The sequence below is a fragment of the Lissotriton helveticus genome, chromosome 12, assembly GCF_964261635.1.
Source record: "Lissotriton helveticus chromosome 12, aLisHel1.1, whole genome shotgun sequence".
NCBI classification, from domain to species: domain Eukaryota; kingdom Metazoa; phylum Chordata; class Amphibia; order Caudata; family Salamandridae; genus Lissotriton; species Lissotriton helveticus.
The window spans coordinates 247950535-247963717 of NC_136073.1; the positions used below are offsets into that span (position 1 = coordinate 247950535).

At 45.4% G+C, this 13183-nt stretch overlaps 1 protein-coding gene across 1 annotated transcript in view; it reads left to right on the forward strand.

Annotated features, from left to right (window-relative positions):
- The window catches only part of SPIRE2 (spire type actin nucleation factor 2), a 230843-nt gene that overhangs the window by 199112 nt on the left and 18548 nt on the right, over positions 1-13183 (forward strand). Inside the window, exons 12-13 of the mRNA XM_078670918.1 lie at positions 4866-4933; positions 12788-12815. Coding sequence (XP_078527044.1) covers positions 4866-4933; positions 12788-12815 — 96 coding nt within the window. The remainder of the gene's footprint in view (positions 1-4865; positions 4934-12787; positions 12816-13183) is intronic.

The following is a 13183-nucleotide window of genomic DNA, read 5'->3' on the forward strand; positions in this document are numbered from 1 at the left end:
GGATGTCATTGGTGATCACCACACTATGAAATGAAAGGGGGGCTTAATATAAACTGCATAAACAAAGTCAGAACAAGAGATAGTTGACCTTTGATCACTTTACTTATAGGTTAGTGTATGTGATAGAGATCACCTGATGCCACTTGTGTTCACTTTGCTAAAAGGAGAGTGTAAGTACAGGAGGCTACTTGGTGCCACCTATGATCACCGCCCTAAAGGATTACAGGGTAGGAGTCTAAGGTTTCTGTGCACCACACATGACAATTGTGATGAATAACCCCGCCATATACCAACAAAACAACAAGAAAAGGATATGCATAGGTTGGGTGTCTTCTCTGATCACTGGGCTAGAGAAGGTGTAGAAAAATCCACAGCTATATGCCACTGTGATTACTTTTCTAAATGGAAGGAGGGTTTCTTGACATGATAAGTGAGAGAAATCAACCAGAGAAGAATGGATATGGATGATAGCTATGATCACAGTGCTAAAAAAAGAATGTAAAGACCATGGACCTGTGCTCACTGTGCTAAAGTTATTAACACCTTCAGCGCGGCGCGAATTTTCACGCTATGCTGAAGGTTCTAATGAGCCAACGGGCTCATGACGGAACAGTTCCGTCATGAGCACAGCTCAACCGACGCTCATGACGGAACCGTTCCGTCATGGGCATCGAAGGGGTTAAAGGGAAAACCAAAGGACGCTGGGTGCAGCCTCAAACCTCTGTGCTAAAGATAGCTTTCAATATGCTTGAAAGGAGGCACTGAAGGAGGATTCAGATTTAGCACTTAGCTCCAAGGAGATGCAGCGATAGAAGGAAACCATTTCAATGTTTCCACAAGTTCCCACCACTCTTCTACTAGTTAAGTTATCTATGTGTCACATTAAAGTCAGTCAATGAGGTTCTTTTGAAGGCACTCAATCCATCTAAATATTTATGTCTCCATGGGGAGTCTTCACCTTATATAGTAACAACTGTAATAAACAAGCATTGGCACGGGCAATAGGTATTTTAGCCCTAGTACCGCACCCTGCCTGGAGCATTCTTTTGCAGCCGAATATAAATCATGGGCCAAAGCACCGCAGCATCAAAGGTTCTATCCATATGCGCCCCTGCAAGTCGGCAAGATATCCCAACCACAAGCCTCTGGAGAAAGTAATAAACCTTTCTTGGCCGCATGAAAGAAGAATAAAAGGAAGGAGCCCGGCCAGTGCAAAAATCCACTCCAGACTACTCTCTTAACCAACACCACAGGAGATAACCATGTACCTCGGGAGAACAATAAACATCTTCTGAGGCCCCGGTATGAATATACAATGGCATAGACCAGCCCACATCCAACGACATCAATTTAACATCTGCTCTGATAGAAAGACTTGTGGTGCATAACTACGCTCAAAGCTAATGTGTTTTTTTGTCTTAGTGGACGATGAAGCCTGGCTTTGTTTACCTAAATAAGTTCCTCAGTCGAAGCACTGTAAACCTCAATATGGAAGGCGCAAAATAAATAGTGGTATGCAGCTAGAGGCCCGATCACCTATTACCATATTATGGAGGATTTGTTTCCTGTAGGAACTATGATCGCAGGTTCCCCAGTTACTGCTCAATTAGGTGAAAAAACTAAGACCGGATTAAAGTCATGACTACGAAGTGACCCCAAGTTTTGCATTTGCACCATTGTAAATATAGCTTTGGTTTCCTTGGAGGACTGCCTGAGGAGTCCTATATGACAGCTATGAAGAGCAAAAACTGTAACCACTGCAAAGCTAAAAGGTCACAATTACTACAGATGGCATAGTAGGCGTCTTTTTTAACACTTTACAAGCAAATAACTAAATTATTAGTCATGCTCCATCAACACTAAAACAATCATGAAGAAAAGTTGGTGGTTCTGTTACATAGTACACGTATTACACAATTTGTACATGTTGTTTGCATTTAGAAGTGCTTGTAACAGGTCTGCCATAAGTAATCGGGTACCAGGTTTTCCAGCGGAAGTACTTTAATATTCGAAATATGTTTTTTGGCTCGTAAGTTCAATTGTTTCCTACTAACATATGCACAAGTATGCCTTGTTCATTGCTACCAAACATCGTGCATTTAAGGGAAATGCTGCAAACAAACATGGAAGACATTCCTCAAATTAGAGAGGATCACTGCGGGGGATTCACTTTTAGCTAAACTGTACATTTTTGCTCAGGTTGCAGACTTTGTACATCATTAAAACATCCCTTTTCCTGGCTGCAGCCTCGGTGGCAGTCTTCTATTCTGGGAACATGCTTCTGAGGGCGGATAAGCAGTGACAACCGCTGGTGGTGGCTCCTCACCAGAGCTACATCGGGTGAGGAATCAGCACACTAGAGGGCTCTGCACATAAGACCACCCTTCTCAGATTCCTGCGGCTGAGCCCTGGCTTTAAACAAACGAGACTCTAAAACACACAGATGTGCTAAAAACAGCATCACAACCCCAGCAGTCAACCAACCGCATGACAATGAGACTAATAATTCTACACTGACAAGCAAGCCTGAAAACACAAACCCAGCGCACATCTAAACAAACAAAGCACAGGCGGCAGCTGGCATGTTCCTTTTTGCTGCTGGGCATGCAGCAATGTCAATGCCCCGACAGTGCAGGTACAATACCTGCAGCCAAGCCTCCTCCACAGAAGTCATGGCGCAGGGGATGTGCCATTGCACAATCACTCAGGGAAAAAAGAACAGACTGGGAAGTGTGTTGGAAGGTAAAGGAAGCAACAGGAATAGGGTTATGGGAGAGAGCCTGAAAACAAAAGCACTCATATGGAGTGCTCAAACACAAAGAAAAAAGTAGCTCCTAAATTGGGAGCCATGGATGGACACAAGTACTTGGTCCATGCTCTGGGGGAGGGCTAAACACAAGAAGAAGAATAAAGCATTCATGCCATCGTCAAATGGGAACAAAGGATACGAGAGCAGTAATGTAGTGAGCAATTGGTAAAACTATGGGCGGGCTGAAGCCGACAGATTGAAAACAACATGTCGCTTCCAGATAGTGCATGCACTGTCTAGCCGAGACCTAAAAATGATGAGGTGGGAATGAGTTAATGATTTACCAGCTTGCTGTGCTACAGTACATTGACTTCTCTCTGCCACACATTAATCTGTTATCCCTCCTAATCAAGAAGCCACACAATGTTTTATTTATTTATTGATTCAATTGAGATTGGACCAAATGCACCTTACGATCAATTACAACATAGCACAATCACAGGGAATGAAAAAGTCTTAACATTTTTAAAAAGTCTGTAAAACACAGGAATGCAATTTGCATTAAATAAAACATACAAGGCGTGAATAGTAGACCTCAATGACCCATTTGCAAACAAAGGTTTGATAAACCTATGATGCATGTAGATCAAATATGGGCAAACAAATAACATACGACTTAAGCTCTGCACCCTGCTGTGACCGATTACAATATTTCTGTGCATGTTCAATGTCTTCTGAACCTTGTCTTTTATTTGCCAAGAGGGGTCCCCCTGAGTTAAAGTTCAGATAAAAACAGTAATGCTGCACTCAGATAAAACGAGCAAACGTCGAGCCAGTTGTTATTTAAATTGGGTAGAGTTGTTAAATAGTTATGCAATAGTCAACATCCAATTAAAAACTTAAGGGCTTATTTAGAGAGTTTTGAGTTTGTTTTTGAAAAAAACAAAAAGCTTTGCTATGCGCACCAACTGAATATGGCGTCCACAAAGAAAATCTTCAGTGCCTGCAGCACACTCACCCGAGGCACTGAAATTGCTGCCTACCTAGCTGAGATCTCTAAATATGTTGCGCTATAGTCTACCAGGGTGGTGAAGTGCACTCTAGTGCTGTCCTGGGGGGATGAAATACAACCTGCCAAACCCTAAATACACCCCTAAGTGACTGGATGTATCTTTCCAACCTGGCCTTCAATCAGTGTCAGCTGCTACTGAATAGTAGAGTTGGGGTGGGGAGGGAAGGTAGAAAAAAAAACATTTCACTTACTTGTCGGCCACCACCTTTCGTCTATCATTCTTCTCTCCACAACGCATGGAAGCAGGAAGGACACAGGTTCCCAGACTCCCCTAGCCAATCACGATGCTGCTGTCGCCAGCAATGCAGCAGCATCGTGATTGGTCTGAGCGGCTTGGTTTGCCGATCAGACAGGGACTGAGAGCCTGGGACAGTTCTCTACTTGGCTGTACAACACAGCTGGGTGGAGAAATGCTAAAGTGCGCAAGACAGCTTGGCCGGCTCCATAGGGCTGGCCAAACCGTCATGCACACTTATGATGATGTATCAAGCACTCCTCCATGTAACACCGCCCAGCCCCACCCTGACCAGTTGTAAAAACCAAACTGGTGCTGTACGAAAAAATAAAATGATAATAGAATTGCGTTATCATTCTAATTTTCCTTTTTGCAAGTGGGGTGACATTCGTCCGCCTTAGAGGTGGAGCCATCGCTGCCAAACTATTAGAAGATCCAATTATACAGATCTAATGCAACCCAATTTCGAAACATTTTATAGCATGTATTTGAACAACAATGACAGATCCTGATCTGATGTCCTCTGGGCAAGCCAGCTTAAAGCCTAAGTAAAATATATTTATAGGTAAGTGACCATATCCTGAACCATTTAAAACTCTCCTGTGGTGATCTCGAGCCATCCATACTGCCTAAAAAAAGGGTAAATCAGTAACTTTTAGTGCTAATTTGTGAGAAACCCAGAGCAGTATAAACAACACAGAGATACTAGTGCGCTGTCGGGGTGGCACATAAGAAGTGAAAATTGATTTAGTAGCCTGGCAGAATACATCATTGCTCTGATCTCACTTTTGCTCTTTTTTGCCTTTTAGATCTGTTGCTGCTGCAGGGTGAAATTTCCATTGTTTTCCTGGCCTGCCACCTGCCTTTTCTGCAAGAGGTGAGAAAGAAAAGAATAAAGAGAACAGAGATTCAGGAGAGAAAGCTCTCTGAGGGGTCGTGGGGTTTACTGCATTGAAACTATATGCAAAACCTTTTTATTTTTGAGGGGAAGAACTTAAAACAGAAAACAGAAAGTTAGAGACTTTCAAGGAAATTCCAATCCCAATTTAAACCCTCATTAATTGTAATTAGTGAATGGGTATTTTGAATAGGTTTTATCATTCATAAAACATATAAATGTAACATTTGTAAGAGATATGCCTCCTTCTCAAAACATATCTTGCATAAACATTTCCTAAAAACACATAAAAAAAGTTCAACATCTGGGCATAGCTTGGGCATCTCCAGGCGGTGGAGTAAAGGGGGGCGCTTCTCCCCCCTGGATTTTTCACTTGCCCTTTGTTGACTTTGCCCCTACTCTTTGACATTGTACAAAAGGGTCAGAAGATGGACAACATTACAATTAGGCCCCCCCCCCAAACAAATGTCTGCAGACGGCCTTGTTAGATACACCTATTTTCTTTAAGACAAGCTCTACAAAGACTACGGGTCTGATTCACAAAGGGCCTCCGCACTCTTGGGGGAGTTTCCGCACTAGGGGCAGAATCTCCTCACTGAGAATTATCAGTGTGGAGATTCTGCCTGAGTGCAGAGACTCTGTTCTGAGTGCAGAGTCTCCGCCCGAGTGCAGAGACTCCGCCCCCAGAGCAGAGACTCCGCCCCTGGATCAGAGACTCCGCCTGAGTGCAGAGAATCCGCTACAAATGCAGAGAATCTGTCCGAGTGCAGAGACTCCGCCCGAGTGCAGAGACTCCGCCCGAGTGCAGAGACTTTGCCCCCGGAGCAGAGACTCCGCCCGAGTCCAGAGAATCCGCTACGAGTGCAGAGACTCCGCCCCGAGTGCAGAGACTCCGCCCCAAGTGCAGAGACTCCGCCCCGAGTGCAGAGACTCCGCCCCAAGTGCAGAGACTCCACCCCGAGTGCAGAGAATCCGCCCGAGTGCAGAGAATCCGCCCGAGTGCAGAGACTCAGCCCGAGTGCAGAGACTCCACCCCGAGGGCAGAGAATCTGCCCGAGTGCGGAGACTCCGCCCCGAGTGCAGAGAATCCGCTACGAGTGCAGAGACTCCGTCCCGAGTGCAGAGATTCCGCCCCAAGTGCAGAGACTCCACCCCGAGTGCAGAGAATCTGCCCGAGTGCAGAGACTCCGCCCGAGTGCAGAGACTCCACCCCTGGGGCAGAGAATCTGCCCGAGTGCAGAGACTCCGCCCCGAGTGCAGAGAATCCACCACAAGTGAATCAGATCCTGTATTAAAAACGGTGTTTGTTACACAGTCAGGTGTCCCCAACTGAGCTCCTAATCTTAGTGGTGTTGCCTAATAAATCTGTTAATGTGAGCCTGCAATATTCTTAGACCGCAGCTGCCACGTCGAAAGCAAAAGCAAAAAAGATCGCTGACCCGAAAGTATCTGATTTACTTTGTCTGAGAGCTTCCCCACATAACCTGCCAATATTCCTAAAAAATAATAGTAAAAATGTTTTCTAATTTCTTTTATACCATGGAAAAAAGAATAAAAAGTGACTCTCAGGCACACGGAGCAATGTGAAAAAGGCTGGTAGCTAGCTGATCTAAGCTGGGTTGTCAAAGACTAGCTAGAATCAGCTAGAGGTAGAGTGATCAAACAAAATCTCAAGACGGGTCACCTGGCAAATTGAGGTTCTACATTATTTAAGCCCTATTCAAAAAGGGGCTCGGTCTTATATGGAAGAAATTAACCAATAAGTAATCCAACATTAGGGCATACATTTACCTGCTCACACCATTAAATATTAGTGGATTTTACTATTTTGGCATCACCTGAATTTATCTCTCCAAGGTTACTTCAGACATTCCCCAGCCCTATCAAGTGAAACTGGCTGCAACAAATTTAAACGATTTAATATTACCACTTCCCTTAATGGATGTTACTTCCTTGAATCACATCACCACGAGGAAGACGCCGTACTCGGGACTGGACAGACCACCAGGCCATTGTGGAGCCATTTGGGACAATTGGAGTGACACTACCAAGTTAATTTGTACATCTAATCAATCATTGACGTTACACCCACGTCTGTTCAGACCTCTATACCGGCTTTTACTTACCGACTACACCGATACAGCGTTTCTCTTTGACTGTCCTTCCCCACCCGCCGAACAATCTTCAGATACCCTTACTGGGTTGGAATTATCACACGTTGTGGGGGATTGATTTTTTCGTATCTATTAGGATCTAGCCCTGAAGAATTGGAGTGTACTGTACTCCAATGAAACACGTATCGGCTGGCGCATTAAAACAACGAGATCAACAAGCGTCAACTGCTTTTCTCTTCTAATTTCGCAAATTGTCATATTACATGTTTGATGGTTATGTGTGTGCACAGATTTCCTTCACTTCCTTGAGGGCTGCTCTTCAGAAATACAAATATTCATAGCTCTCCCTATGTACCAAATACATTATGAACATCAGACATTTGCTTGTATCAATGAGTACTGGCACTTATTCGATAGAAAGAGAAACATTGAGCATTCTTAGAGGTAACCACACTGAAGCTTTTATAAATCCACTTTCAGTAGGTGATGGAATATGCATTTAGTATGACCCCAGATCTCAGTGCCATAACTGGATGCCACACCTGCCTAGGCCTTGTAGACAGGCATGACAGGTGACAGAGCTCTCCAGATTTCTAGCACAAACAGCTATAGCACCTGCCCTCTGTGTAAAAATAACATTACTGTTTTGGATCTAGCTGCCACGTTAGCCTTTATCAGCTAAACCTGATAACCACATAATCAAAGTATTTGACAGTTTCAAGGTTATGTTATGTTATTGGTGTTTTTATAGCGCGCCGATCACCCGTGAGGGTATCGAGGCGCTCTGTAGCAGGTGTGTGAGGTCAACGCTGGGAGCTTACTCGAAAAGACAGGGCTTCAGCTTCTTGCGAAATTCAAGAAGAGAGGAGGCAAATAGTATTCAAAATTAGATTGTTTTAGAATGATTTTTGTGAGTTAAATGTCATAAGTGTTGTTTTACGTAAACTGATTCCTGTTAACAGTAGTTTAGAAAGTTGTTTAAGAAGTTCTCATTCGCATCATCGTGTGGAGACAAGTGGCTTGGAGTTCCCACATAACTATCCTCCTAATGAGGGAGCATCATTACAACAATTGCTAAGCCAAGTCACAACATTGGTGATGAATAAAATAAATGTCTGGACTAACACCCGCCCCCCACCCCCTGCCAATCCCTATATTTTACTGGTAAAGGAGTGGTCCACTCCCCACTCTGATCCCATCATCCTCTAGCATACTTACTTATGCGTGCTCAGTCACATTAGTGGCGTGAGTAAATAAGCCATTGTTCCAAGTGAGTCAAGCCTGTGATTATTCTCCACGGATACTTTCAAACGAGGGGAATAGCCATTACAATGCAGTCATTACTACGCATCAAACACCGACTCTAAGTGAACCAACATCACATACAATGGTTATTTTAAGTCCCACATACTTCTGGCTCAGCAGATGCCACCTGAATGCCTGGTCTCTGGTACCGACAGAGGCGGGGGAAGTAGGGAAGCGTGGGTGCTGTAGCACCCCCAGAAATACCCAGGCTGGAGTTGAGAAGGTAAATCCATACTAATATTATAAAGAGAGAGCCCAAACCTTTGAGGCGGGTAATCTCAGTAACCACAGCACCAATCACAACACCCAATACAGCGTTGGAAAGGGCAGTTGCAGCAGAAGGACATAGGCTATGCAGACGGCCACCATATTTTTTTGGCAGAGTTTTGTATAGCGCGAACTTGACCCGAACTGAATCAGGTATCAGAGTGCTTTACATAGCACCAGTTACATTACATGAGGACACTCATTCATTTTTGTTAGGCATGGGGAGATTAAGTGATTTGCCCAGAATCACAGGATGTTTGGCGTCGTTACCAAGACTCGAACCCAGATCCCCAGGTCCGAGGTCGAGCGCCATAGCCGTTAGGCCAACTCCTCTATACATTTAAAAGGTAAAAGAACCGTGTCATTGTGGGCGTGTCTGTGTTGTGCTGTGGGCTGGGGGCGTGACTAACGCTAGGGGCGTGTGGTACGGCCATCACATCGTGGGCTGCGGGCGTGTGCTGGGGGCGCGACAAACGCTGGGGGCGTGACAAACGCTGGGGGTGTGTGTCCGCCCTTCATGCCATGTGAGTCGCACATACAAGCGGCAATTACGTTGCTGCGCAGCATCAAGGGGCACGCTGGGGGTGTGACGCGCTGGGGGCGTGAGAAACGCTGGGGCGTGTGTCCGGCCTTCATGCCATGTGAACGCAATTGCGCCGCATCAAGGGGCACGCTGGGGGCGTAAGAAACGCTGGGGGCATGTGCTACGTTCCGCCCTTCATGCCATGTGGGTCGTACATTAATCAGAAGATCGTCTGCTGTGGCCGTGTGCTGGGGGCGTGACAAACGCGCTCACCTGGAGGCCTGGTAAGTAACGTTATTGCAGCTTCTCCTGCACGCTGTTACTGAACTTTCTCATTCAACAAAATTACACGCGCCTGCTACCATCAACCAGGGCTCTAGCCGGGCTCATGCGGCGGATCAGTACACTAATTACACACGCCTGATAACATCAACCAGGGTTGCAGCTGGGCCTCAAGCGGGGGAACACGCAAATGAGCGTGTCTGCGGGGACAATTACTGCAGCCTCTCCTACTCGCTGTCACTCAACTCTCTCATTAAACGGATTTACACGCGGCTGATAACTCTCTCATTCAACGACATTACACGTGCCTGCTAACATCAACCAGGGATGTAGCCGCGCTCAGGCGGCGGATCACTACACCAATTACACGCGCCTGCTAACATTAACCAGGGCTGCAGCTGGGCCTTCTCTGTCCCTATTCTAATGAAACAAAAAATGTTGTCTACCGCGAGATTTTAAAATAAATTGCCCTTGCCAAATACACACATTACACACATTCTATTTCATACCCGGACAACATCGGGACGGGCTGCTAGTGAGCAATAAAGATGATTTTAAGGTTTGTATTTTTCTTGTCACTTTGCTGTGCCGTTCACAGACAAAGGTCAAATGTCAGGCTATATCTTCTGACAAATAGCTGCTTATTTGTGTAACATGGGGATTGGTGTTTACTCTTCAATCTCTGACCATAAAGACAGAGTATTTTGTAAAGTGAACTATGTGACAATCTCGCTGGACTGGGTATGCGGTGCATGAGCAGTGGGTCCCTGTGGATTAATACTGTATGAGGTGTGCCACAAGGGAGAACATGTGGATTAATACTGTATGCAGTGAGTGAGCAGGGAGACCCTGTGGATTAATAATGTACGCAGTGTGTGAGCAGAGAGACCCGGAGGATTAATACTTTATGCAGTGCAAGAGCAGTGGGTCCCTGTGGATTAATACTGTATGAGGTGTGCAACAAGGGAGAACATGTGGATTAATACTGTATGCAGTGAGTGAGCAGGGAGACCCTGTGAATTAATACTGTCTGCAGGGTGTGAGCAGAGACACCCAGAGGATTAATACTGTATGCAGTGCATGAGCAGTGGGTCCCTGTGGATTAATACTGTATGCAGTGTGTGAGCAGAGAGACCCTGTGGATTAATACTGTATGCAGTGTGCGAGAAGAGAGACCCTGTGGATTAATACTGTATGCAGTGCATGAGCAGTGGGTCCCTGTGGATTAATGCTGTATGAGGTGTGCGACAAGGGAGACCCTGTGGATTAATACTGTATGCAGTGTGTGAGCAGAGAGACCCGGAGGATTAATACTGTATGCAGTGTGCGAGAAGAGAGACCCTGTGGATTAGTACTGTATGCAGTGCATGAGCAGTGGGTCCCTGTGGATTAATTATGTATGAGGTGTGCGACAAGGGAGACCCTGTGGATTAATACGTTATGCAGTGTGTGAGCAGGGAGACCCTGTGGATTAATACTGTATGAGGCGTGCGACAAGAGAGAACATGTGGATTAATACTGTATGCAGTGCATGAGCAGTGGGCCCCTGTGGATTAATGCTGTATGGGGTGTGCGACAAGGGAGACCCTGTGGATTAATACTGTATGCAGTGTGTGAGCAGGGAGACCCTGTGGATTAATACTGTATGCAGTGTGTGAGCAGAGAGACCCAGAGGATTAATACTATATGCAGTGTGCGAGAAGAGAGACCCTGTGGATTAATACTGTATGCAGTGTGTGAGCAGAGAGACCCTGAGGATTAATACGGAATGCCTTTGCGTAAGCAGTGAGTCCCTTTGGATTAATACTGTATGCAGTGTGTGATCAGGGAGACCCTGAGGATTAATACTGAATGCCCTTGCGGAAGCAGTGAGTCCCTTTGGATTAATACTGTATGCAGTGTATGAGCAGGGAGACCCTGAGGATTAATACTGAATGCCCTTGCGTAAGCAGTGAGTCCCTTTGGATTAATACTGTATGCAGTGTGTGAGCAGAGAGACCCTGTGGATTAATACTGTATGCAGTACGCAAGCAGAGTGTCGCTTTTATTTAATACTGTATGCAGTGTGCGAGCAGGGAGACCCTGTAGATTAACACTGTATGCGGTACATAAGCAGTAAATCCCTGTGGAGTAACACTGTATGCAGTGTGTGAGCAAGGAGACCCTGAGGATTAATACTGAATGCCCTTGCGTAAGCAGTGAGTCCCTTTGGATTAATACTGTATGCAGTGTGTGAGCAGAGAGACCCTGTGGATTAATACTGTATGCAGTACGCAAGCAGAGTGTCGCTTTTATTTAATACTGTATGTAGTGTGTGAGCAGAGAGACCCTGTGGATTAATACTGTATGCAGTACGCAAGCAGAGTGTCGCTTTTATTTAATACTGTATGCAGTGTGCGAGCAGGGAGACCCTGTAGATTAACACTGTATGTGGTACATAAGCAGTGAGTCCCTGTGGAGTAACACGATATGCAGTGTGTGAGCAGGGAGACCCTGAGGTTTAATACTGAATGCCCTTGTGTAAGCAGTGAGTCCCTTTGGATTAATACTGTATTCAGTGTGTGAGCAGTTGAGACCCTGTGGATTAATACTGTATGCAGTACGCAAGCAGAGTGTCGCTTTTATTTAATACTGTATGCAGTGTGCGCGCAGGGAGACCCTGTAGATTAACACTGTATGTGGTACATAAGCAGTGAGTCCCTGTGGAGTAACACGATATGCAGTGTGTGAGCAGGGAGACCCTGAGGTTTAATACTGAATGCCCTTGCGTAAGCAGTGAGTCCCTTTGGATTAATACTGTATTCAGTGTGTGAGCAGGGTGACCCTGTGGATTAACACTGTATGCGGTACATAAGCAGTGAGTCCCTTTGGATCAATATCTTATGCAGTGTGTGAGCAGGGAGACCCTGAGGATTAATACTGTATGCAGTACGCAAGCAGAGTGTCGCTTTGGATTAATACTGTATGCAGTGTGCGAGCAGGGAGAACCTGTAGATTAACACTGTATGCGGTACATAAGCAGTGAGTCCCTTTGGATCAATATCTTATGCAGTGTGTGAGCAGGGAGACTCTTGAGTGATCCCCACGCACAGCGTTTGAGCTTTGAGTCCCTGTTTGGAAGAAGAGATTGTTAGCTTGGTTCAACAGATCAGCTTAACAAGTAAAACCTGACAGCATATGACTGGGCATATCAAGAAGGGAGAACAAAAGTTGGATTTTTAGAGTGAAACCTTCCTGTGTATAACAGATCGCCATTTCTCTCCTGCCATTCATTGCTCACTGTATTTTCCCTGCTGCACATGTATCACTGTGTTTCTCATTCTTGCCGTCTTCTCTCGACAGGTCAGTGTGCAGCGCCTGTAGTGTAAAGGTGAGTAGTTTTTGGAACACACTTTTTGGAAGTTGGGGCCAAAATCAGGCTGAAGACAGTGCTAGAAAAGTTACAACTGCAATAAAATCTCTTACCATGAGGTGGTCATGTCCTGTTCCATTTGGTACGCAATGCTGATGTGAACCCCATAAGACAGGCTCTCTCTCCTAGAAGGATATGTGCCATGGAATGCATTCTAGTTGCATTTCTATTACTATTTATGGCACTGAAGTAAGTTTGCAAACAAGTGCCTTGAAGCTCTGTGAGTGTGCCTGTGTATTGGGATCTAGATTGGAAATGTTTCGATGTCCTACATGATGACCAGATTTGTGCTCTTATCAAGTTCGTTTTGCGACGTCGATGACGTG